The 25,427-nt window shown below is 56.8% G+C and overlaps 10 protein-coding genes across 10 annotated transcripts; 4 read left to right on the plus strand and 6 right to left on the minus strand.

The window, feature by feature from the left end:
• Positions 1-2,620: 2,620 nt before the first annotated feature.
• DICSQDRAFT_175379 (Pkinase-domain-containing protein) lies at positions 2,621-6,253 on the minus strand (the record flags this gene model as incomplete). Its single annotated transcript, XM_007371272.1, has 4 exons — positions 2,621-2,642; positions 2,699-3,084; positions 3,148-5,763; positions 5,825-6,253. 4 exons carry the CDS (start codon positions 6,251-6,253, stop codon positions 2,621-2,623), a joined length of 3,453 nt encoding a protein of 1,150 aa, XP_007371334.1.
• A 1,035-nt stretch (positions 6,254-7,288) lies between these two features.
• Positions 7,289-8,381, minus strand: DICSQDRAFT_72592 (NAD(P)-binding protein; the record flags this gene model as incomplete). The annotated part of the gene is made up of 5 exons (XM_007371273.1): positions 7,289-7,448; positions 7,521-7,674; positions 7,740-8,159; positions 8,240-8,284; positions 8,342-8,381. The coding sequence occupies 5 exons, from the start codon at positions 8,379-8,381 to the stop codon at positions 7,289-7,291; spliced, it is 819 nt and encodes a 272-aa protein (XP_007371335.1).
• A 451-nt stretch (positions 8,382-8,832) lies between these two features.
• DICSQDRAFT_184095 (cysteine proteinase) lies at positions 8,833-10,997 on the minus strand (the record flags this gene model as incomplete). Its single annotated transcript, XM_007371274.1, has 5 exons — positions 8,833-10,184; positions 10,236-10,500; positions 10,552-10,813; positions 10,872-10,903; positions 10,955-10,997. The coding sequence occupies 5 exons, from the start codon at positions 10,995-10,997 to the stop codon at positions 9,305-9,307; spliced, it is 1,482 nt and encodes a 493-aa protein (XP_007371336.1). The 3' UTR covers positions 8,833-9,304.
• A 728-nt stretch (positions 10,998-11,725) lies between these two features.
• Positions 11,726-12,070, plus strand: DICSQDRAFT_28608 (uncharacterized protein; the record flags this gene model as incomplete). Its single annotated transcript, XM_007371275.1, has 1 exon — positions 11,726-12,070. A coding segment is annotated over one exon (345 nt), but the record flags the coding sequence as incomplete, so codon positions are not given.
• Positions 12,071-12,190: 120 nt separating this feature from the next.
• Positions 12,191-12,430, minus strand: DICSQDRAFT_13629 (uncharacterized protein; the record flags this gene model as incomplete). The annotated part of the gene is made up of 1 exon (XM_007371276.1): positions 12,191-12,430. A coding segment is annotated over one exon (240 nt), but the record flags the coding sequence as incomplete, so codon positions are not given.
• Positions 12,431-12,997: 567 nt separating this feature from the next.
• On the plus strand, positions 12,998-14,591 carry DICSQDRAFT_113697 (uncharacterized protein; the record flags this gene model as incomplete). The annotated part of the gene is made up of 3 exons (XM_007371277.1): positions 12,998-13,602; positions 13,933-14,303; positions 14,364-14,591. Exons 1-3 carry the CDS (start codon positions 13,356-13,358, stop codon positions 14,589-14,591), a joined length of 846 nt encoding a protein of 281 aa, XP_007371339.1. The 5' UTR covers positions 12,998-13,355.
• Positions 14,592-15,265: 674 nt separating this feature from the next.
• DICSQDRAFT_130378 (uncharacterized protein) lies at positions 15,266-16,952 on the minus strand (the record flags this gene model as incomplete). Its single annotated transcript, XM_007371278.1, has 5 exons — positions 15,266-15,274; positions 15,408-15,983; positions 16,077-16,802; positions 16,861-16,900; positions 16,936-16,952. 5 exons carry the CDS (start codon positions 16,950-16,952, stop codon positions 15,266-15,268), a joined length of 1,368 nt encoding a protein of 455 aa, XP_007371340.1.
• A 1,499-nt stretch (positions 16,953-18,451) lies between these two features.
• Positions 18,452-20,835, plus strand: DICSQDRAFT_184097 (CNH-domain-containing protein). The gene is made up of 11 exons (XM_007371279.1): positions 18,452-18,479; positions 18,589-18,715; positions 18,775-18,833; positions 18,893-19,289; positions 19,361-19,435; positions 19,491-19,576; positions 19,645-19,818; positions 19,879-19,962; positions 20,022-20,119; positions 20,177-20,298; positions 20,359-20,835. Exons 3-11 carry the CDS (start codon positions 18,780-18,782, stop codon positions 20,805-20,807), a joined length of 1,539 nt encoding a protein of 512 aa, XP_007371341.1. The 5' UTR covers positions 18,452-18,479; positions 18,589-18,715; positions 18,775-18,779; the 3' UTR covers positions 20,808-20,835.
• A 681-nt stretch (positions 20,836-21,516) lies between these two features.
• On the plus strand, positions 21,517-22,242 carry DICSQDRAFT_72548 (uncharacterized protein; the record flags this gene model as incomplete). Its single annotated transcript, XM_007371280.1, has 2 exons — positions 21,517-21,839; positions 21,975-22,242. Coding segments are annotated over 2 exons (591 nt in total), but the record flags the coding sequence as incomplete, so codon positions are not given.
• A 951-nt stretch (positions 22,243-23,193) lies between these two features.
• DICSQDRAFT_184098 (uncharacterized protein) lies at positions 23,194-24,035 on the minus strand (the record flags this gene model as incomplete). Its single annotated transcript, XM_007371281.1, has 3 exons — positions 23,194-23,210; positions 23,284-23,733; positions 23,789-24,035. The coding sequence occupies 3 exons, from the start codon at positions 24,033-24,035 to the stop codon at positions 23,194-23,196; spliced, it is 714 nt and encodes a 237-aa protein (XP_007371343.1).
• Positions 24,036-25,427: the final 1,392 nt, after the last annotated feature.

Below are 25,427 nucleotides of genomic sequence, written 5' to 3' on the forward strand. Positions count from 1 at the left end.
GTAGAGAGCACCAGACATATTGTCGAGAGGTATGGTTCTAGAAGGGAGACTTGTCAGCCACACGCCTTCAAAGAACGCAGTCGAGGCAGAGAGAGATCATGCCGACATAGGTTACCTCTCTGTGGCACTGTAAGCAGTGACGAAGCGCGCCACAACAGTCCACAGCGCATGCATGACAGGCAGCGTATGATCACGCCAGATCCAAGCAGCGGTTGCACATCGATAACAATGGCAAAGATCCAGGTGAGCTGCGAGCTTACAGAGCACAGCACGCAGTGAGCGGTGCAGATTCTGCAGCGTCGAGCAGGGCTCATAACCTGTTGAACCCGGGGGGGGCGAAAGCCTCTCCCACAGGTGGCAACGACAGCGGATGGCCTGCAACTCACCTAGAAGGGTTGGTTGATTGTAAGAGGCTTGTAAGAGCGATGAGAGGAGACGTTCGAGTGAACTGAACTGTAGATTGGGGGTACAGAGGTCCCCTATATATACTACTGTACATCTGTGGCTACGTAGTACTATACAGTACCTTCCCAGGATGCACAGTCGCACAGAGAAGCAGTGCGTACACAGCGAAGCTGTGTGTGTACCACATGAGTAGTACAGCCTCGGTTATTGCAGTAAACGGCTGTGCCATTCCATATCTTGTGACGGCTGTGTTAGGCAAGCTGTGTAGACCAGCGCCTGTTCAACAGTGTAGTCCGGACCGGATAAGTCCAAGTTCAACAAGTGATAATGTAAATCAAGCATGGCTTATCCTGTATTCAACAGACCCTCTAAAACATTTCGGTTGCTATCATGACTCACAAAGTACTGGACGGTCAGCTGTGGCAACCAACAGTAGGCCGCTGCGCAACTGCTCCTCCGACTCAGACTCCTCTTGCAGGCTAGAAACTGCAGCTTGTTCGTTATATATAGCTAGTTCATCGTTGAGATTCGCGTCCAGGTCGACTTCCATTCCTTACAAATTGATTATTTTCTATCCGTCGGCAAGCTCTTTGTCGGTTCGCAGCTCAGACATAGCATATAACGGGGTAGTAGGTCATTTAAAGTAAAGGACAGGGATGAGTTCGCGATAGTCTCATCAGCCCCCATCGTACCTCCTCGCGGCCACGCGCTTGGCGCCGTCTCGGACATGCCGGAGATCTCACGTGCTGACTTTTGACTGGCGGTCATGACCGGGTCACACAGTGACCGGTCATCCGTCGTCTAGAAGTCATGACCTTTGACTTGACCCGTAACAACGCTGGCTGCTGTCGCATCGGACGATCCTACGGGCTCGAAACCATGCTCGCAGACTTTGAAGCTCTTGACGGGCCCGAGCCAGTGAGCCACGGGATGCTGCGCTCTACTCCTCACAGTACAATTCTTTGTCCAGCTTCTCCTGATCCCCCAAGGCACGCTCTTCGGACAAATCATGTTCATCTCCACTCTTGCCCTATCCTGGGGCTACAACTCGTATCTCTCATCGGTGGATCGAGAGGACATACAGACGGACATTCTCATCGAGAGCGTCCTCAGGCTGACCTTGGACGAGCGCGCCAGGAAGTACGACTTCAAGTCGCGAACCGGAATATTGGTGGTTTTCGCGTGCCTCGCTATGCCATATGAAACCGACAGGCCACCCCCGGACCGCATGAAGATCCTGAACGCGTTGCTCCTAAACGACACGAGGATGTGGAAGCAGTGGAAACAGGTCGTGGAAGCGAAGTTGACGGCGGTTACGAGTGATTCGGGGCGTTGTCGATTTGTCCCCGAGGACGGGGCATTGGAAATGCAAGCGCCGATGAGGAGAACTTCTGAGAGCGCTGCAGAAAGACGCAGAGAAAGCTTTCACAAAGACAAAGATGTTGATGAGTGTAGCCACCGGACCGCTTGTTCGAGATCTCTGCTATACCCTCGCCCTGCATATACGACCGTTTTGTACATTCTATCTATCATACTCCTTTGAGATCCTGAAACGAGCACAGGCTTCTGGGATGACCGCCACTGGGCGAGGCCGTCGGCTACTAGAAATCACTTGCAAGCAGCATCTTGGCATCGGAAACAAGCTGGATGGTATATTTTGGGGATTACGAGTGCGTATGCGATGCTGTAGTCGTGACATGAGAGCGTGCGGATCCACCGGGAAAGAGACAAGGCAGAGAAAGAGCGGGATATATCATAAAATGGCGGTGATCTCAAAGTTCCAACCAGACGAAAGGACACGAGATACGCTACCGAGATCTGGAGGGGAAGCGAGGGGACCGAGTAAGTGACCTCGGGTGCAACGTCAATGCAGTAGATTTACTGAGGGATGGAGTTGTACTCATAGGGCAGAAAAGGACTGTCAAGACAAAGGGTGATAGAAATAGGAACAAGGGATAAGGAAGATGACGAGAAGGTTGAGAGAAGAGGGGATGATCGGTAGAGAGAATATTAGGGGGGTGAGCGATAAGGGTAGGAGGGGAGAGACGAGTCAATCTTGCAGGGAGCTGGAGTATTGACACATGTATATATGGACAGTGCTGGGAACGTCTGAATCGTGCCATGCTCATATCGGACATTGGAGACAAGGAAACTAGAGGATGTCATATACAACTTACGGACTAAGGGGTGAAGGCAGGCAAGCGGCCGCCATAGTTCAACGCTGAAGATCAGCACGTCTGCAGAGAAGTGGGTTAGTGACGTGCAGATCCCAACCAAGCTGGAAGGAACTCACTGTCTGAGGGTATCGTACAAGAACTTGTAGCTCCGGAGGTTGCCCTTCAACCTCCGAATATCCAAACTGTAAGTGTCGTCCAAACGGTCAAGACGCGTCAACTCCACCGAGAACCGAACCTCGTCGCCCGCATCGTGCTGCTGGTCCCCATAGACAGTGTCGAGGGAGACCGGGGACGAAGCATCGCTCGCGGCGCCCGGGACAGCATTAGCCAGCACGGCGTCGGAGCCCGCTTCAGACTCGATCGAAGGCGACATCTGATGGAGCGTGCCCGTGGACACCTGCGACGACTGACGGCGCATAAGCAGCCCGCGGAGCATGCCCCCAGTCGACGAGCCGAAGGACGACTGCGACTGCGAAGGGACAGGCAGTCCTCTCTTGTCGACCTGTCGTGGCAGAGAACCTCGTCTCAGTGAACAACTAACCCCAAGGACAAACTCGGAACATACCCCGTTCGAAGCGGCCGATCCAACAATAGTGAACGCCGCCAAGCTCCCACCGCCATCCCCACGCAAGCCCAAGCCCGCGCGCTTCCTCTTCGGCCGGATGCACCTGTACTTGTACTCGTGCTCGACCGCGATATCTATGCCCATCCCTTCGAGCACCATCTTGACGTGCTTCATCACCTCCGGGGGCGAGCCCGTCGTGATCGTCGTCTGGTCCACCGCGCCGTGGTGCACGCGCAGCTGGACGCGCCCGCCGCTGATGCCGCGCAGCATCCGGTCCGTGAAGCCATGGGGCTGGTTTGGCGCGAACGACCCGTCCGAGGGCGTCGCCGTGAGGGGAATAGGCGAATGCACCTTCTCCGACGGCGCGGGAACGAGGTGGGTGTTGATGTTGATTGAGGGCCCAGTGCGCTCTACGGGGACAGGTCGGGTGGCCGCGAGCGGCGCGATCTCGTCCGCGGCGGGTTTCTCGACCTCTCCATCCGAGATATCTGACGGCCCGCGGCCCTTGCTCTTCGACCAGAACCACTGCATGACCCTGCTCGCCTTGACCGTCGACGCCGGGATCGGCACACTCCTCCACGTCCCGCTCGCCTCGGCCCGGGCCGAGCGCATCCCTTGCGGCGTCGAGGGCGGCACAATATCCGCCTTCGCGGGAACCACAGGTCCCTCTGGGGGATGCAGGCGGTCCTTGTCCTCCACCTTCTCCTTCAGCGGAGTCTCGACAGTCTTCTTCGAGCGTGGCTTCATCGAGCTGCGAATGGGAGCGACCATGACCGTGAGCGTGTTCCGCCTCGACGCCTTCTTGCTGCTGGCCGTGCTCCCCGGGCTGAGCAGGGCCGCATCTCCGCTGGTGTCGACGGACGCGGTGGTGGAGGTGCCGACCTGGACGCTCGATGGGCGGCGGACAATGTCCTTGAGCGACGCCGGCACGCTGCTCTCCTTGACCGACCTCTGGCTCTGCGACGGCGTGCGCGACACGCTGCCGTTCGTCGCCGGCTGCTCCGAGCCCGACCCGGACCCAAACATCTTCGAGATCCCGATCTTGTCGATGGACAGACCCTTCCGGTGGCGGCCCTTCGACGAGTCCGAGCCCGTCGAGCCCGTGCTGCCGTTCTGAGCATAGATCGCAGACTGAGCGTGCTTATCGTCGACCGACGTGACTGGAGTGATAGGTGGGCCAGTGACCTCGATGGACACCGGGGGAGCGGGGGACGTGGGGACAGCCGACCTCGACGTCGCCGCGCCATCGGGTTGCGTTCGCGACGCCGACGCAGGCGTGCCAGGGAGCGGCTTCTGTGAAGACCTGGCATCGATGTCGAGCGACTGCTTCTTCGTCGCACGCTCGGGGGTCGCCGTGCTGCCGTTGGTACGAATCCGCTCCTTAGACGGCTTTGGTTTCGAATCCGACTCGCCGTACTCCACCTGAATAGTGTGCCTGTCGCGAACCTTCGACCGTTTCGACTCGGGGGAAGTCGTCTTGACCGGCGCATACGAAGCCGGAGGAGGGACGGTCGACTTGGGGGCCAGCCCGCTGTCGACCTGCATGCGATCGTCATCGAAGACGCCGTTAGTAACATCCTGTGGTACCTGTGCCGACAGTAGAGCGATGGACGGCACTTCCTGAGACGGAGAAGGCGCGAACGGGTCGTCCTCCAGATCGAGGGGGGAAGACGTGGGGAGGACGATGGCGGAGTTGACGCCCCGACGACTCGAGCTCGACGGTGCCGAAGTCTCGTACAGGAACTCCGGCTGTGCCTGCGGAGCATACCTCTGGTCGCGGTGGCCGCGCGAGCCCGAGGGGGACGTGGGCGACGTGTAGCCCTCGACACGTGCACTCTGGCTACGGGCCATCTTCTGCGCCGACGCTCCCTCCGTGTTCGCCGCTGCCTTCATCTGCCTCTGGTATGCCAGCCTCTTCTGATGGTGCTGCTCGATCGCAGTGCGCTCCAGTTCGGTCACGCTCTTCTGGAACAGATGGGCGTATGGCGCAAGCCATCTGTGCGCCATGATGGACGGGAGGTCCGCACGACGAGAAGGGTCCGGGACAAGCATGATGGAGAGCAGGTCCCGTGCATCGTCAGAAATGTAGTCGGGGAAGGAGAGCGGCGTATTGACGATGTACTTGTAAAGCAGGTTGATGTTATCGCCGTCAGGGTTCGCCGGGTCGTCGTCGAAGGGGAGGTACCCGGCAAGCATAGCATACAAGATCACGCCACATGACCAAATGTCGACGGCGGAACCGACATACAGACCATCCGAAATGACGAGTTCGGGCGCAGCGTAGCAGGGAGAGCCGCAGCTTGTCTGCATGAGGTCGTCCGCGCGGTGCTCAAAGCGATTGGCGAAGCCGAAGTCGGTGATGATAACATTGCGATGACGGTCCAGGAGCAGATTCTCGAGCTTGAGGTCGCGGTGAACAATTTTCTTTTGGTGGATGTACCACACGCCGGAGATGAGCTGTGAGAACAGCTTGCATGCGTCCTTCTCCCGCAAGTAACGGTGCGCGAGGATGTGGTCGAACAGCTCGCCGCCAGAAGCGTATTCCAGGATGATACCAATGTACTTGTCCGTCTCGATAACATCGAACAGCCGTACGATGTTAGGATGTTTGAGGGTCTGCCACGATTGCGTCCAAGGTTATGCGCGGCTCAGAACAAGGCAAGACTCGAATACGCACTCGTAGAACCTCGATTTCGCGTTCAACCTTGGACATCCTCACGCTGGAGTCTATGTTTCCCCTTCTGATCAACTTCACCGCGACCTCCTCGCCCCACTGCATGTGCAGCCCGAGCTTGACTTTGCCGAACTCGCCCTCGCCGAGCGTCTGCAGGAGAAGATACGGCCCAAACTTGGGGATCGTCCGCCGCGGGTGGGCAGCCGCATACTCGAGGGCAGCGGGGTGCGAGTAGATGTCTCGGTAGCTAGGCTGCTGCTCTTCTGGCTGGGGTTGAGACGTCACAACATTGTGGGACGCACGTTTCCGGTTCGCCGACTGCGAGTTGGCTGTTGAGGACATGGGCTGGACGGAGACTGGCCTAGCACCGTGCTGGCGCGAGGGTCCGGGCTGCGAATCATCGGGGACTTGTAAGCTAGAGAAAGGGTCCATGGCGGGGAGAAGTTGGCAATCGGAGGAAGATGAACCAAGCTGAGCGTGCGATGTGAGAAAAGATGAGGCACAGAAGCCGCTGACAGAGACGCACGAGCTAAGCGGGCTGATATTTTACTCCCCGTCTGGAGCTGCGCAGCCAGCAATGGGTACGATGTGGGCAACCAATCAGCAAGACAGTTGGCTGGTGGGGTGGTCGAGGACGGGGTGGATGGCGGTCAGAGACAAGAAGGAGGCCTGACTAAGCAGGAGAGAGCGCCGTTGAGATGTTGAGAACGCGCAGAGCAGATCCGACTGATGCTGCCAAACCTGAGCGAGGGCAGCACGGTCGACGTCGCGGGACAGGTTGAGCTCGACGCCAAGAACGGCGAGCTCGCGTCTGCTCGCATTCCCCACCACGTGGCGCTGGCCTGGTAACGCCTGTCCCGATTAGGCCTCTCTCCAGCTCTCTCCCTTCCCGCCTTCGGCGCCCCCCTCGATGCTGACAAGGCTCAACGCTTCGCCGCCGTATCAGACGGCCAGCGTGCTTGCTCAGGCAACGTGGGCAGTAAGCAGTATCGATTCGCCGGGAACTTAGAAGCAAGTACGCGGTTCAGTATTGATGCGGACGTTCGATCACCCAAGCGCCCGCATCTACTCGTTCACAAATGACATCCGGGTCCACATGTCGATGCGGTTCAAGCTTGGCCCCAGTCATCAGGGACAGACGGGGTCGCGATGTTCTCTCAGGATGTGCATGAGCGTCGGCATCACAAACGGCTTCTCGTATTGAAGTGAACAACGCAAGCTCAGCATGTGCAGTCGAACTAGGAGTCGTACAACAATTTAACCATGTGACCCTCCGGATCCGACCCAAGTGGATATGTTCTGACCAATCCTTCCATCAGATCAAAGCGGCGGTGTCATAAATGGTGAGGCCTCCCTCTTGCATCCTCAACACTTTGAATTCGGTGGGGCTTCGTAGTATGTATGTACTCTATGTCAGGCGTGTCAACCAACAGTGCAGGAGCATGTACGAGGAGGCGTGTTTGTGGTCTACAGCCCCAGATCTTCCGGCCTGTTCAGGAGACGGCCCTCCATACCTCCCTCCACCATCAGGACGTGCCCCGAAACGTGCCCCGAGACGGTCTGCGAGGAGAGCACGACGATCTGATGCGCGACGTCTTCCGGCCTCGCGACTTTCTTCAATGGGATCCTAACACAAGAATCCGCAAACGGTATTCGAAGTCAGCAATCACCCTAGACAAATGTACTGTACGCTACTCACGTCGCGAGCGCCCGATACCTCACGTCCGGATTCTCGAGGCGTTCCTCCGCCATAGGCGTCCTCGTCCAACCAGGGGCAACGACATTCACACGTCCCTTTGGGGCAATCTTCACGATCTCGTTCTTCAGGCTGAGGCACAGCCCATACATCAGGGCTGCGAACGCACCAACAGTCAGTGTCTTCCCCAAGCAGCAAAGATGTGCAAGAGCCCAAACTCACCACTCTTGGACGCAGCGTAATCCGCATGCCCCGCCTCGCCAATCTTACCCGCCGTGCTCCCGATCAATACAATCGCCGCCTTGTCTTTGACTTCCTCGGTGGCCTTCTCGAGCCCACGCAGGTACTCTCGCGCGACGAGGAACGACGACGTCACATTCGCCTTGAACGTCGATTCCCACTGCTCCAAGCTTATCTGCGCGAGGGGCACCTCGCGCGACACGTGCCACCCGTGGTTAATCACCGCGACCTGCACCGGCCCGAAGGGTGAAGCAGAGGACGCGGCGAAGAGCCGCTCGACGTCGGTCTCAACCGTGAGGTCCGCTTGGAGGGCGCGGACGCGCTCTGGGCCGAATTGTTGCACGAGGGGATCGAGCGGAGCGGACTTCGTGTTGTAGTGCGCGGTCACTCGCGCTCCGAGTTCTGCGCGAGGTGGGTTAGTGAACACCATACGCACATTACGGTAGCCTGTGAGACGAACGGCGAGCGAGACTCGTACTGACTCAGGAAGAGACGAGCCGTAGCGAGCCCTATGCCGCCGCTCGCACCTATCCACACGGACTATCTGTGAGTGGATACCTTGGTATTCATATGAGAGAACGCACCAGTAAGCAAAACATGAACGTTCTGCAGACCAAGATCCATCTTCGCTTCGGTAGAATTCGCGTAGTAGCTTGTGACTGGGTGATGGTGGTCCTGGAATAAGCTACAGTGAGGCAGACTCCAGATGCGCAGGATCAGAGGGAGTCCGCACATCCTCTGATCCCGCGCATGACTCCGCAGGAGTTGTCCTCGAAGTTAGTCTCCAATCGATGCCACTCACCGGACCGGCCGATCGTGAGATCTCGATACTTGACTCAACATCGTGAAGGAAGGAAGGATGCGAGCACAAAGGGTAGAATATATCTACAGAATATATAACTTGAGGCCGAGAGAGACGATACATGTACAAAGCTACAACGCGAGGAACAAATGCGTATAATTGAGTGGGACAGAGCACTACGTATACTACGCCAGGAGGATGCACTGTTCAATGTTGCCTTGGAACCAAACCGAGTCATTGCACGAACACAGGAGTACGACGTGGAGGGAAAGGAGGAGAGCTTGTGATTGCGGCGAGGCCGTCAGCCTCAGGTATCACGATATGATGCGGATGCGACTGTATTGGAGATGTGTGGTTGCGTTATATGACGGAATAACTTGACTTGTAGGTGGGCGGAACGACGACGGATGATCAATCGGGAGAGCGTCCAATGCGGGGCATGAAAAACGTGCCTAGAGGTCGTGACAATCGTGGAAGCGCGATAGAGGATAGAAGAGGCGAGGAAGAGGAGATGCTGTTGATACAAGGAGATCCTAGCGGATAGCGATGGATGTTGCGACGACATGGACACGAAGGGCTTGAAGTGCGAGGGTATCGAGGGATTGACGGGATGGGATGCAAGAGACCAAGACCAAAAGAAGATGCGAAGTCCAAAGATGACAATGAGATGTGGAGGAGGGATGCAAATGGTCTGAGCGGCCGTCGCGCAAGCGCGACGCGCGCGACAGAGCTCATCAACGCGCTCCTATATCTTGAGCTCCCTGAACCCTCGGACGTCCAGACGTCCGGTCCCGTTCTTCCGCCACTCCGCGTTCGCGTTGGGATCGTCCTCGGAGCCGTCAGCGACATCTGTTTTGCTTGATGTCTTAGAAAGCTTTCCACCTGGGATCACGATCTTCCCAGCGCTTCTCGTACGCGCGACGGTGCGGCCTACATTAGCAGGGCGAGGCTTTGGAAGCCCCAGCTTCTTCCGCTGGCGGCGCGTAAGGCGATTCTCCACCGGAGGCTCGACTGGTGGGGGAGTTGCCGCGGGAGATGGTACGGATGATAATGAGCTCACTGAGTCTGCAGATGAGCCGACAGCAGACAAATCGGGAGTGTCCAGATCATCTGCGTCCACGCTCATGCTCTTAGTTGCAGTCGCGGCTGCCGCAGCACCGGCGCTCAGTGTACGTGATGTGGAGGTAGCTCGAGAACCGCTCTTCGCCCTCTTGGCGGCGCTCTGGGAACTTTCAGACATCTGGGATGATGCAGAGGATTCGTCGAAGGTCCGCTTCGGAGAACGATAGGCGTGCGGCTCCAACGATGCCAGTGTAGGGAAGGCGGAGGTTTGAGAAGAAGGGGCGGACGACGGTGGTGGAGACGGCGATGCCGAGCCTGGGAGGGGGATTTGAGAAGGAGTGCGGGGAGTCGCGTCCTCCACCTCGATGAGTGTCGCGACAACAGATTTCTTCGTCTCCCTGACCCGAGGCTTCGCAGATTTCGGCTTAGCCTTCGATACCGGCTTCTTATTCACTGGAGACGGAGGCGATGCGTCCGAAGCAGAGGATTCTACGACGTTGGGCAGACCGGTGTGTGGGCCCCTGAGATTCCTGATGGAGGAGAAATGCTCCCAATCGTGGTAGCTGCACCACGGTCAACTAGGAGCCCACAAGGAGCCGAAGGGAGATACATACGCGACGTAAACCGTCCCCATGGCCGTCGAAGGGTCCCCGTCATCAGTTGCAGCCTGTTCCAGTTCGGAACGACGCCGCTCTCGTCTCTGACGTCGCTTTTCGCGATCGTCGAGGTTCAAATCATCGTCGCCCTGTACCGAGGAGTCTCCGAAGTCTCCTCCGGCATTCCATTCAATGACGTACACGAGACCAGGTTGAATAACCTTGACGTTCCTCTTCGTCATATGAGCAAAGGCAGACAATTCTAGGTGACCACCATAGGTTGCTGGGACAGGAATGAGGATGCAGAGCGGATGGGAAAGATGCATACACCCACCTTGCTGGCGCATACACGACAGATGGTGGTCAAGGCCGCGCTCGTCCTCCACAAATGGAGCGTAGCGTTCCTTGTGAGCTTCGATCCAGTAACAGATATCCGCCCTCAGCTTGAGGTGTTGTGAAGGGGAGCCATACAGTTGATCGGAGAGAGCGCGGAACAGGCAGTTGCCGTCGCCGATGGTGTGGGCAGCATAGAGGCCAAGCTGACGCAGCTGCTCGTTGAGCATCTGGCTATTGACTTCCGGGTTGGTTGTAATGGGCTAGCAGGTTCTCAATATGAACATGTGGCTTCCATGCGATAGCGATCTGACCGCTCACCTTCCCCTTGCTCCTCGTCGTGCGAGACCGCACTTGGCGGGTATCAGCCCATCTCCCATGCCCTCCATACGAGAGTCACTCACTCTGAGGGGCCTGGCGAACATTCTTGCGCTTGGTGTGGCCCATATAGCAGGGTGAAATGGGATGGGCGTTGTCGTTGTCAGTGGGGGGTCGTGTTGGTTGAGAACCAACCGCTAAAGGGGTGTTCCGGGGTCCTGGGTTTGAGGGACTTCGGACACCGGATCGGAGAACGGTTCCCTCGATGTGCTTTGAACGGTCAGACCACTCAGTTCACACTAGAGACTGCAAGGGGTGTAGATGTGGACACGACTGTTGTCTAAGGGCGTTGGAGGAGATGGCAGGTGGAAGAAAGCTGTACGAGAGGAGGTGCTCGAAGGTTGCTCGAAGGTGTGCAGAATCACTGATCTGCCTAGTCTCGTGACCAGACGTTCGGAGCTCCAAGCGGGAACGAAAAATCGGAGGTTCCCGAGCACCTTAACGTCTGGTGGCTTCACCCCCGTGACTCCCCCATCGGTGACAGGCTGTGACGTCTCCTGCTTGCCTTCTACCGTCACTAAGCTTCCTGTCCGCCAGCGCTTATGGATCCCCGAGGCGCCGAAGAAGACATCGAGGCGCACCCCAGCGGTTGGGGAGCCCTCTTCGACGACGACGACGACGACGCCGACTATGCGCCATCCGACTGCGACAGCGACCGGCTCTCCGACGTCTCTGAATGGGACCCGGTCGAAGCAGCACTCGAGGATCCCGCCCCACCCATATACCTATACAACACCCAATCGATGCGCGGGCGCTTATCGCGCTCGATTTCCGTTTCCGGCCGCACCGTTGTCGACCGCGTTAAGTCCATCCTGGCCTATATGGACTCAGTCGACATGAACCTCCCCCTCTTCCTGGACGCGCTCAGCTGGGGTGACACCGCCTGCATCACTGACCCAAAGGTCCGCTATGAGCGCAGTGCCCTTATGGGCAGCGAAGAGCTTCCCCGCATCCTTGAGCGCTGGTATAAGGTTCCCCGGGCGTCGGCTTCGCGCAGCCACCACGTCCGGCCCCAAGGGGCTCGGAAGGCTCTCGAGGAGTTCGCACTAGGCTGTGTGGAGGAGGTTCTTGATCGTGAGCTTGAAACTACCTCCCGCATGTTCCGCTCGCCTCCCGACTGCCTTTCGGAAGAAGGGCTGACCCGATTCCAGTTTGTGGAGGTTGCAGAGGCACTGCAGGACGCTATGCCTCACGGTAAGCATATTTTTAGCCTGTCAACATACCAGCAAGCTTACTTGGTCCGCTTCCAACGCGTTCAATGGAGAAATAATGAAATACATTTTCTCCGCCTCCACCAAGGCGGGCATCACAAATGGCATGGTCTTGCCACTCCCTGTTCCCGCTATTACAGTGCAATCCAACCCCACCATCAGGGCCTCAGCAACATCCACCTGCCACTCATGTGGCGCCTTCCCTCCCATTCTGTCGCGAAAGGTGTTTTCGAGCGCCTGGCGGGTCGCATGCGAGTCGTACCGCCGTGAGGCTTTTGCGGCTTGTCGCGCGGCTTGCAGGATTGCATACGAGTGGGCGTGGTCTTCTTCATGATGGGAGAGGAACTGAGGAGTTGAGATAGCCATGTAGTGTATTTAAGAGCAGCCAGGTATGATGGATTATGGGGGCATTGTGGCTAATACAGGAGGTGTAGCACAGGGTGAACATTGACAGCGGGCTGCCACATCGGGCACCAAGGGCGCACTCCGACTTTTTCGGACTGCCCCGACTGGGCGTCGGGATGTGACGCATGTCACCGATGGGGGAGTAACGGGGGTGATGCCACCAGACGTTCGAGTGTCCGGATACCTCCGATTTTTCGTATCCGCTTCACACTCCGAACGTCTGGTCACGAGACTATGATCTGCCAGAATCGGGGGACCTCAGCGCTTCCAGAGTCCCATTTTTCAACTCCGCCTAAAGTGACGTGCATCACAGCAGCAATTTTTCGGTCGCCGTTTCGGCACAAGGCTTCCTGTTTCAGCCTCGCCGTTCCACCGAAGGACGCGCTCTGCAGCGTCGAGAGCGTCGTTGTCTGCGTCGCCCACGACCTCAACATCGTCGCCGACGTCGAGAAACATCTAGGCATGTTTCGCACCCCCCACTGAATGACGCGCATGACTTCCCGTTCTCTCGGACCTTGTGGCAGGCGTTCCCGGCGGCCCGACTGAGGTGGGTACTGCCTCCCAAGGAGCACCAATCCTCTCATGGTCTCAGCCTCGTCCCTGGACTCGACGTCGACGCAGTACATCGTTTGTCTCACCTACCGCTGTATCGCAGCCAGTCGCCTCTCCTCCCGCATTGATTACCTCTACTGCGCTCCCGAGACGACGTCGCTGCGCAGCGCCAGAATCCGATATCTGCTGCCATCCGGGACAATTCCCGCAGGATCCCCCGCGTCCGCCCTATAAACCTCTCGCTCGGACTCGCAGCACCATGGTTATCCTCGACGAAAAAGCGCTGATGCTACCCCCACCCCCTCCGTACGTCGAAGCTGGTCCTGTCAGCCCACCTCCGTTCCCGACACAGCACCGGCCACCGCTCACGCTGGTCACCTTGCCGCCTCACATACTGCTACGCGTCGTCTACGAGACGTTCTCGCAGGGACGGGTAGAGAAGCAGAGAAAGGTCCTGTACTGGTTGACGTTGAGCCTCCGGCTGGTCAATCGTGCGATGTACATCGGTGAGTGCATGGATTCATCCGAAGCTGGGCCATTGAATCGTGCACGTCTGGCCCGTTATACGTTCCGCCCGCCCCGCATCATAAAAACATGGTATACCTTCTTGGAAGGCTCCTCCAGAAGAGTCGCAACGACCAAGTCCATATCGCCTTGCTACTCGCGAGCGTATGCTTTTTCCAGCTTTCTGAGGACTGGCCTCTTTGCTTAGCACGTACTCCGCCAGTACGTCATTTGGACACAGTCTACATCATACTTTGAAATCGGTTCTTCCCGGCATTCACGTTCCACAGCTCATCTTCGCAGAAACCTAATCCTGACCTATATCCCTGCAGCATGCATGCACGTCCTCCGCTCGACCTACCTCCCCCTATACACCTCCCTCATCCGCTCGCCCTACACATCGGACCCCTTCCCACACGCCGCTTCCGGGACCTCCTCGTTGGCTTCCACCTCCGCCTCAGCCACATCGTCCTCCCCAGCGGACACCTCCCAGCGCGAGATGCGCGTCCTCGACCTGTTCATCGCGCTCAAAGTGCGCGAGGACGTCTGGACGGACGACAGCGAGCTCCACCTCGAGCGCGAGGAGAGCTTCAAGGACCTCTTCGACCTCCTCCAGCCCCGCGCGCGCCTCGAGGACCTTGTCCACCACTACGGCGCGCGCGACGGCGTCATCGCCGTCCCTCTCTCCTCCGGGCTTACCCCCGTCGCGACCACGCCCATCTCGAGCCCGACGAAGAAGTCGTTTGGGAAGGACGCGGGGAAGATCAGGGGGTCGAGCAGCTCGGGAACCGTTGCCCCGATTCCGTTTGCGGCGCTCACGGCGTCATTCTCGCCGAGGGCGGTGGGGCTCGTGCTGACGACGAAGGAGAGGAAGCGGAAGATTGTGGAGGTGCCGCGGGCGAGGGACGAGACGCTGGAGGTATCAGCGAAGAAGCTGGTGAGGGAGCTGAAGGGGTGGCTCGCTTCGAATCCGAACCACGGTGTGCGATGAAGATCGTTCCTTTCGTTCCCGATTGGACGTACGGAATCATAGTTCAATGTACGATATCATAGTATCTACCATCTATATTCGAGTTGGGAACTGTTCACCCTAGAAAATTGTACCCAGACGTACGCACCTTCCGAAGGTCTTGTGAGGCTAGCTCGGATAGCACGCTCGGATAAGAATCGGGCTACCCAAGGCGCTCTGACCTCTCCTTGCCTCCCACGGGTTGCCTCAGGAAAGCCCCTATGTCACGAGGATATCAGACGAACGGATCACGGTCGACGCTGCAGGATGCAAGTTCGTGTCTGCAAAGTCTAATGTGTGGGGCGAGTGGTTGTGATCCCAAAATCGACTGTGGTGACTTGGACGGGGAGAGGTGGAATTGCAGGAGGATAGGGAACAGATCTCGTGCTGAACCGTTCTCATTCGGACTTGTTGAAGGCGGCAAGGATAACAATGAGTGTGGACTTGAGTAGTCGAATAGGAATGGAAGCACATCAATGTAGACTGTACATGTTTCAAGAGCTCGCACGAGTATAATAAATAAATAACAGATCGGTCGTATATGCAGGGCGACGGTATAGCAGAAATTTCAACCAAGCAGTCCGGTGGCTACAATCCAAAGTTCTTATTAACATCCTTGTCTTTGTGAAACCTCTCGGATGCTAGCTCTGCGTCATTCAGCAGCGCTGTCAGAAGCTTCTCTTCATCAGCGCTCGCATCATCCAATGCCTTGTCCTCGGGCACAAATTTCCAAGGCCCGGAATCACTCGTAGCCGCTGTCAACTTCGCCTCCACGACCGTTTTCCAATGCTTCCACACCCTCGTGTCATTTGGGAGCAACGCGTTCAGGATCTTCATGCGGTCCGGGGGAGGCTCATTGGTTTCATACGGCATGGCGAGGCACGCGAAAATCACCATTCCCGTTCGCGACTTGAAGTCGTACTTCCTGGCGCGCTCCTTCAAGTGCAGCCTGAGGACACTCTCGATGAGAATGTCCGTCTGTATGTCCTCTCGATCCACCGATGAGAGATACGAGTTGTAGCCCCAGGACAGGGCGAGGGTGGAGATGAACATGATTTGTCCGGAGAGCGTGCCTTGGGGGATCAGGAGAAGCTGGACAAAGAATTGTACTGTGAGGAGTAGAGCGCAATATCCTATGGTGCGCTGGCTCGGGCTAGTCAAGAGCTTCCAGATCTGCATGCACGAATTGAAGCCCGTAGAACCGTCCAAAGGCTGCCAGTGTCCCCGTAAACCGCAGCTCGCGAGACGCGCCCACACGTCTCCGAGAGCTGATGGGCTCGAGGGTGGATTGGACGACTCATCTGGAGTGGTCTCCGGTCGTTTTGTGTTCGTGCCGTATTGCAAGACAAAGCGGCCTCTGGTGACTGAGATCACCTGTGTGGGCGTTCCCAGAAGCAGAACAACTCCCCAGTCTTGCCTCAGGATGCCACCACCCCGAGGAGTATATGCGGGTTTGTCCGGACGTACGTACGTCAGCTTTCCAGAACCGACGAAGAAGCACGCACATCCGTTAGCGATGATGCCTAGCGCAATGTTCGCGCAGCAGTACCAGTCTGCGACCAGGGCGCAAAATACGCAGGCAACGACGCTCCCAGTAATAGGCACGAGGGCGAGAAGGGCGGACCGCTTCGGCAACCAGGAGGAAGGAAGAGCTGGGTGATCAGATGCCGGGGGCACCTGGGGCAAGTCGATGATGACGAGACTGGTAGGAGTGCCGACCCTATCCGTCTGCGTATCAGCGATCCCGGTCATGCTTTTCGCCTTTCGTGTGAGTAGGTAGGCGAGGTGTCCTGTCTGCGCAAAAGTGGTCCCAGAGTACGAAGCTATGAACTCGGGGCCGACTTTCCCGTCGAGTTCGAATAGGATTGCGGGCTCGTGCTTCCCTCCCGGGACTAGGGCGTCCCAAAAAGGGGAGTCTGCGAGCTGCCCGAATTGCTTGGCTATCTCGTAGCTGCCGGGGGTGTTGTACCAGCCAACCCAGCGACGGTTTGGGATGAGGTTCACAGACGCCATTGCCAAGACAGCGCTGTCTCCTCCGAAGAAGCCTGCAACGCCAGAGGAGTCGAGAGTGAAGCCGGACTTCGATGAGGCGCCCTGGGGGATGGGATCCGGGATGACAGAGCGCACGCGTTTGCCCAGGTAAGCCAAGGAAGAGATGACGGGCAGTTTTGACGCTGGTTTGACTGAGGTAATCTGTGGCAAGGGTGTTTGGATGGCTGCCGTTCCGAGCCTCAACGAGTGAAGGACGTACCTCAGAGGGAGAGTCGACGGCGATGGGGATGTGAGGACGACTGTTGCCCCTGGTATATAATGACAAGGGGCATACCTCATGTACGTCTGCATGTCGACCTCCCTCCTAGCATGTGGTAGCCCGCCTCGTTCGGGCCATGCTGGATTGCGTTCTGCTACTCGTTGAGCATGGTCAATCCTATGTAAGGGGTCCGGGCAAGATCCGCGGGAAGTCGAAATTCACTCAGGGCTCGAAGAGCCCATAATCCGACTTTGTATCATGCATACACTGTACGAGAAAGTCAGATGGAATTAAGCCTGATGCGATGAAGTACGAGCCCTCTGAATCGATGCGGCGATCCGATAGGTGCCCATATTCCAAGCAGATCACCAGACGCGAACATTCGCACACCCTGTTAGAAGGTGAGGTAGAACACAAACCTGCCTTCATCGTTCTTACCCAACACCAGCGCGCAGGTGCTCGTACTCATTGACACTCGCCTCGCGATCGGAACTCTGTAGCAATGTAGTTAACACCACCACTTCCGGCTGTTGTCGATCTGGCGCCTTCTGGCTTCCAGAAGCCGACACTTCCATTATGATCATCGCGGACCAATATGGACCTAGGGTCAGAAGGAGAAGGTGATACGGAGCGTTAGACCTGGGTATCGGGTTTGAGGGTCAGTGGTTCTCCTGTGTTGAAGTCCCATACACGAACTTGTCCGTAGGCGTCGCGCGCGACGAAGTGAATATAGTGACAGCCGCACCTGTGAGCTCGTCGAAGTGTCCTGAAGTCGCGGAGCTGGTTCACCAGACCAATCCGGGGATATTGTCGCCCGCAGGATCAAGGCCTAGGGAGGCAGCCACAACCACGCATAGAGGTATTCGGTGGGGGGTACCAACTTCGTCGTGGTGACACAGACTGTTGAAGCTGCATTGTCAGAAAGTAACTCCCATATTCAATGGTGGATGTGCATACTGAAGACCCGGGGCCTCCTGTAGGGTTGGTAGCGTAAGTAGCCTATACGAAGGAACTCACAGTGATCAGCATGTCCTTCATGGTGTATCCGCCCAGTTCACGAGGTTGAGGTACAGGAGAGTGCTCACTTACACATATTGCCGGGCATGAGCCCTAAGGCGCGCCCTCGTGATGGATGACGACAACGTACCTTGGCTACAAATGGACGTTCTCGTTAAGATGGGGATGGCGGTGTCGTCCAGCGGCCCGTCATTCGAAACAGTGTCAGTGTGCCCAGTAACGGCAGTGGCAGAGGTACGACGCTGGATACAATCCCCGTTGTATGCGCGTACATCATTGTTGTCCTTTACTATGTCTTCTTGAGCTCCGTCCTTCGCGAAGAGAAGAGCTCACTGACCGTGCCGACCTAACGACGACTACGGTCTCTGCAACCATTTCCGAGCGTCCATACGGGCCTTGATACCCTGTACGATGACGGAGCATCATCCTAGTAACGGGCATGGAGGTGAGGTCGATCGAGTCGTGTGCACATGTGTGGATGTGGGAAATGACAGAAGGTTTCTCCTTCTTTGTGTCCCATGGTCCCAGCCGTACCGAACGATCGCCATGCCAGGGTGCAGTGGTATAGCGAGAGGATAGCGTTCGGAGCCCATCAAGTCGTGGTAAGTGTCAAATTGGGGTCCACTCGAAGGTTGGCACGACTGAATCCGCTCTCCCCGCGCGCAAAACTCTACCCTCGACGGCCACCACAACCTTCCTCTTGCGTATCAGGATCTCGACTTCTCCAATCCGACGCGCGCGGTCGTTCATGCTGGACCGCTTTATCGCCAGAATGACCCATTGAAACGGAGTGTGAATGGATGGAAGGAGTTATGGGTGATACTGTTCGATAACTACTGTGCGTCGTCAGTTCTCGTTCATCCTTCCGTACGTTTCCCGATTGGACGTTCATGGCAGTGGTCATGACCAAGCCGAAGGGCAAGGGAGATGATCTCAAATACGTCGTTTGGAAACCAGTGAGCACCGATCCCTCGCAAGCAGGTTTTGCCCCGTCCCAGCTGACGCGTGCTCGAAGCCGGTGCGCGTGGAGTTCCTCGTCCTCTCCAGCCTGAGCATCCGTCCTGTGCAACGAAGCAATACCTTCACTCGCATGATGCGACCTGGCCGTGACTCGCCAGACCTTTCGTCCGTTCTCGTAGACTCGCTTGCGGAAGGCAGTCACGACAAGAGCTACCATCCACTATCGTTCCACTGTTACGGAAAGCATGGCGGGACGTACACGCTCTACGCTGCGACTCCAGACGAACGCAACGAATGGCGGAGACGGATGAAGGAGGCGATAGGGGCGCGAAGGGCTGCTCAAGCGGAGGGAAGCGTCTTCCAGGTAGAAACTATCACAGACGACACCTGCTTGCCATCTGCACACCATCCTGGGCTGATCACGGGAAGGATATCGTGCTCATTGCCATTTGGTACGTGTCTGGGTTCTCCGCCTACAGCTATCTAACATTGCTCATTTGTGCTTGTCTTCGACCATTGTTAGCCAAGGACGGCCACAGTCTGGTTGCCGTTGGAAGTGAGGATGGGATATGGATAGGGATGCTTCATCAGCCGGACAGTACGTAACCCCTTGCTTCTGACTATCGGAGAGTCCTAGTAACTATCACCTGAAGCCTTGCAACGCGTCGTGTCTGTCAAGCATGTAACGCAGCTTGCGTTTCTTGAAGAGCAAGGCTCGCTTCTTGTGTTGGCAGACAAGGTACCAGCCATCCACATATACTTACTGACCTGCTGGACTCCGAGGCTGATTGTTGTCATTCTGTGCAGGTGCTGCATTCTATCGATATCGAGAGCATTGTCCCAACGCCTGTGCCTCGGCAGCACGCCCATCAGCCTGTACTAGGTTTGCAGAGGCTGAGTAGGCAGGGCAAACACGTTGATTTCTTCAGCGTCGGACGACAAGCAGGCCGTATTCTTGTGGTGTATAAGCAGCGGCGAGGAGTGAGGGCGACTTCACAGCATTTCTCCACATCCGCGGACTGACGAGCGATATTTTTACAGCTAGATAGTGTATTCTGCGTGCTGGAGGTTGCGGATCGCGTGTCGGGAAATGCTTCGCTGGCTACAGGGTTCAGAACTGCTAGGGTGAGGGGACGTCGGAACTGCGCCCTTATGCCTGTGATCCTGATCGATTGAACGCACAGGAGTTTTTCCTGCCTTCCGATTCAACAGATCTACTCTTTTTGAAGACGAAGATTTGCGTTCTGATGTCGAAAGGATTCGAAATTATGGACCTCATGGAGTGCGTGACATCGCATTCCCCTGCACCGATGTCCCCAATTGTTAACGTTTGCGACAGATTCCAAAGCGTCACCATACCACAAGAAGAAGATTTGCGCAGGCTTGGGAAGCGGGCGACGACGTGTAAGCCCTTAGCAATGTTCCGACTACGAGAAGACGAGTTCTTCCTATGTTACGATGGTAAGTGCTTACACCGCATTGCACGACGAGTTTGACTTCGTTGATGACAGCATCTCGCAGAGTACGGTATGTACGTCGACAAGCGTGGCGCGCCCTCTCGCTCGCCGCCAGTCATCGAATGGGAAGGGATCGCCTCCCATGCAGCCTGGCACCCGCCATATATTCTCCTCTTCGGACCTACCTTCATTGAGATTAGACACGTCGAGTCAGGCCGCCTCGCGCAGATAATCACGGGGCAGGATATACGCTGCATCTGGGACGGCCGAGGCCTTATTCGTCCTGAGGGCTTTGACGAGTTTGACGACCCCAGGACCCCGCGTGTCCATGCCGTGCTGGACGATTCGGAGATGTCGAGCTCGTTTTCGACGAACCAGCCGCATTCGCGCAGCCCGCCCAAGCGACAGCACGTCGTCGTGCTCGCACCGACAGAGCGTCTCGTCGTGCCCGGGACCCGGTATTCACCCTCGTTGCTCAGCGTTGCGGACACGCTTCCTGTTTACGTTCCTTGAACCTCATCAATTCTCGTCTGACAACCTCATCCCGCACTGTACTGCATATCCATGGACTCGACATCACTGGAATAGCGTAATTTATCATGTTGTTGCTACTAGCTAGACTTGGGATCGACTTGCTTTCGGTTCCCGTTTCTTCGCTCTTGCCAGCCTCCGATCGTGTGATGTCAACCCCTTTCGTTTGTCACAAAGGACTGGTTTGTTTTCGTACTCGCCTCTCGCTTTCCATCCCCGTTCCCGGTTGTTCTCCTACACTCACATACTATCTCAGCAGTATCGTACAGGTTACCTACTCGGCGCATACTATTGGAGTTTTTGGGTATGTTCGTCGTGAGTACCCAGTGGACTTCCCTGCTGATCTGTGGAGAGTTCAGGTCCAGTCTAGACCTTCAGTACGTTGCGTCACTCAGAGCTCCGTATTGTTTCGAACAGATCTGTCTTCCGTCCAGTCGCACAACCTATCAAGAGGCTGTTTATAGCAAACGATCGTATAATGCCTCCCCGTTCAGCTCGCCCCTCTGGAACGAAGCCTCGAGGCAAGGCTGCTGTGTCCAACCAAGCGGACACGACGGAGCCGAACAAGGGCAAGAACAAGGTCGCCAAGGGCAAACGACCCTATCCCGCCTCTCGTCCCCTTCGCGACTCCGACAACCTCAACAAGAAAGGCGTCTTTGCTTCGACACCCGATGCGCCCTCTGGCGGAGGCATGGCTCTCAAATTCGCGACCTTGCCCGTTCCTCCGCGGATATCGAAGATATCCTCATCCTCGTCCTCCGCGAAGTCAGACCGATCCTATCCGGACCTCGGGATGCCCACCCGCGAGGAGTTCTCAACGATGCAGGAGCAGTACATCGGCTCACTCGACGGGCGCAAGCAGGCGAAGGCACTCATCTCGCAGGAGATGTTCGACGACATTTGGCTGGCGCTTCACAAACCGCGCGACAACAAGATCGGCTCGCCACAGTTCCGCTGGTGGGTCCGCAAGATGTTCAGGCTCGCGCTCCCGGACGACTTCGGGGGGCTGACGCCGTACGTCATCGATCCTGACGATGATACTGCCGGCAACGAGGTGATGGCCTTCGTGCAATACAAGCCCGAAGGGGAAGCGCGGGGGAATGCTACTTGGGAAACCAGCGGTACGCCGCGAGCTCTGAACCTCAATAGACCCCTGCCGGTGGTTCTGCACGACGGGAAGCGCGTAGCGATCCGCGAGCAGATCTATGATATCATGTGCGCCTGCCATGAGCGCGTCGGACACGGCGGGCGGGATAAGACGGCCAACGAGATACGCAAGACGTACACTTGGGTCCCAAAGGATCTCATCGCGCTCTTCGTGAAGAACTGTCCGACTTGCGTCTGCAAGAGGACAAGGCAGATAGATGACCGAGTGGAGGACGCCGCGCCGCCACAGCAAACTAATGCGACGCCGACTGACACTCTGCTATCGGAAGACACAACATTGACGAATCCTACGCTCCAATACGTCTCGCTCCCTATGAACGATCTCATGGGTGGCCCTCTAACTACCTTTGCCGCCTCGCCTGGCTGGTCCCTTGCTCAATCTTCTTCTGGCGCTGGACTTGACACCTTCATGGGCGCGGGCGCGTCCGTCGCAGATTTCTCCTCCCAATGGCGCCTTCCTCCTCAGTCTGGTCTCGCTCCTGGCTCTGGCTACTTCTACCTCCCCAATGGAATGTACGCAGCATCCCTCCCGCCTCAGTTCGACTCACTCGAGTTGCCCAGCATCCGAGTCACAGACGCTGATGTCGGAGGAGCCCAAGCCAACCCTCACCAGAAGGTCACTCTTCCGTCCTTGTCTCAGGTGTTGTCTGGCGAGCTGACGGCTGCTGGTCGTGGACATGCGCGCGTTCGACAGCCGCTGCAAGCACTCTCGGGGAACTTTCATCCAGGATTTCAGCACGCACAGTTCGCCTCCGGTCTTGGCTATGCGTACCCGTCGGGCCCTCCGAGTGCGGTGCCGTACGTCCCTATCATCGACCCATTGCTCTTGCGCCAGGATGGGGTGCACATGCTCGCGCTTGCCGCCGACGCCTCTCAGAGCGGGACGAACTAGCTTGACGCGTTACTAGAGACTGAGATGCGTTCACATATCATTGTGAGTCTCTCAACAGTATGGCTATATATTCCCGTGATAAGATCTTGGACCAGACGATGCACGCTCGGACTGTATCTAGATAAGGCCCATATGTCACCATCACATTCCATGCGTACTCATACACTGTGCACGAGGCCACGTCATGTGGAATTAAAGCATCCTTTCATGCCCAGAAGAAGTCGTAAAGATTCAGAATCATAGGCAAAGTACAGCGTCCCACGGACATTCGCAGGGGTGAGCATATGCAGATCGACCACGGGGTACTACTTAACAATCTTTGCACTCTCCGACAGATTAAGCTGACGAGAGCGTTCGTTAGCAGGCCAGAGGGTGTATGGGATGCAAGGTACGACATACTAAGGAACACTGCGATCACGACAAGACCAGCGAGCCAGACGCTCGCTCCTGAGCTCATAGAAACTGCAGTGGCGTCATTTCCGAGGCTGACACTCGCCGACGCACTAGGATTGAGAACGGTCGCGCTGTCCGCTACAGGAACCGTTGCAGGCCTCGTGCTGACCGTCGTCTGTTCAGTTGGCTTTGCGACCGTTGGCAGCGACACAGAGCCAAGCTCTGTGATCTGGTCGGACGTGGAGAAACCCACTGACACGCTCGTCGTGGGCGCTTTGAATGTGGTGGCGATTGTAGCGGTCGTGGTCGTGCGGGGCGTCGTAGCGGTCGTGCGGGGCGTGGTGGCGGTGGGTACGTTGATCGTCGACGGCGGTGGGGCGCTGCCGCCGCAGATCTCGCCGTCAAGGCAGCATCCTCCGCCGTCGCAGTAGGACCCAAACTCGCAGAAGTTACCATCTTGGGCGCACTGGTCAGCGAGCATTCGGAGCATCAGTGAGCCTGGAGGACATACTGGAGCAGCATGTGGAACCGTCGAGAGGGTAGCAGGTTGACGCGGAGCACGGAACCCAGCCGACGGGGCAGCCGTCAGACGTGTCGTGCACCCCGAAGACTCGCGTGTCGTTCACGAGCGTCCCCTGGGGCACCCATAAAGATGCGCTCAATTTTCCGCGGGCGAATACTGCTGCCTCGGTCTGAGGGAGGAGAGCAATAGTCCCGAGGAGGCATGCGTGAAAGCGAGAGTATGTCGAGGACAGCATCGGCGTATCCCTCCAAGGTCATCGGCGGACGAGGGCGAGGAGAAACCCGAATTCTCAACGAAATCGATTTCTTGCGGGTACATGCTATATACTTACGAAGTCATCGACACATACGTGGGTTTGCGAGGTGGCGGGGCGGTGCAGCTGTCTTCGCGTACTGTTCATTTCGCCTTCGAGTCCCATCATCTGTCAATCTTGCATGACAGACTTGATCCGTTGGGCCTCAAACCACTATACCTTGTCGGACCTGACACCATGCGCTGCTGACTCGGAGGTCTTGAGGTCTGGGGTGTACCAGTACTACTATCGCGACCCCAGTGTTCGGACAAAAAGGCGCCCGCTGCGAAATCCCTTCGTTTCATGTACTTTCCTGTACTCCGATAATGCTCATTTTTGGCATGCAAAAGGAGATGCATATGCATAGGCTATTTGCCAAACATGAGAAATATTGAAGGAGACACGAGCGATGGAGACAGGATATACAGGGCCTGACCCCAGTGTTCGGACAATTCTCCGCACAGCAGGTCACGATCTGTCACCCTTGCCGACACCTGCCGGTCTTCGGGGAATCTCCGTTCTCCAGCTTTATGAGCCTTAGCCGAGCATCCCGAGCAAGTCGGAGAGTCAAACTGTGGCTGCATTGTCACGCCCTCGAGGGCTGCTTCTTGTTTCTCCTCTGTGTTCCCCTGAGCAGGCCTCGGAAAATTGGGTATTGAGCAATATGCGTAGGTTGAAATACGTACACGAGATTTGGATGGAAGCGCCCGAAGAGGGATACGAAGCGAGACTCCCGAAGCTTTGATAGGGATGGGTTGCACCACTCCCTTCCTCAAGATCGCCCCACGGGCTTATGATATAAATTCAGTTCTTTTTGCTGCTGATTTGGAACACATATGAGCACCTACCTTCCAACTTGCAAGTTTATCGGGTGTACAATGACGGAGATACGGTCGTTTGTCCGAACACTGGGGTCTGTCCGAACACTGGGGTCGCGATAGTAAGGCTTTCAACTCCTCAAACCCCGGTAGCAACTATTCCGCGTCACCGCTACAGTTGGCTCACTGTGCTTCTCATGAGTATGGATGAATTCCGGCTAGAGTCTGACAGGCTTACCAATTCGAGAATAGATGGAAGTCCTCGTTGCCATGTTGCCAAGACCCATAGGTGTTAGGACGACTTCGCCTGAACGATATATGAAACCTTCAGCGATACATGTGCTTGGCAGTACATAACAGGCTGACAGAACATATCCGACCAATTGGCACCGAAGCTAGCTCGGGCACAATTTGTTATGACTCGGAATTTGAAGTCCTGCCATGGTTTGACATTCATGGGACGGACTCAATCACGAAGGAGCGCGAACCCTAGCGATTCCGAACGCGTGCTGATCTG

The sequence above is a fragment of the Dichomitus squalens genome (assembly GCF_000275845.1).
Source record: "Dichomitus squalens LYAD-421 SS1 unplaced genomic scaffold DICSQscaffold_96, whole genome shotgun sequence".
Lineage (NCBI taxonomy): Eukaryota > Fungi > Basidiomycota > Agaricomycetes > Polyporales > Polyporaceae > Dichomitus > Dichomitus squalens.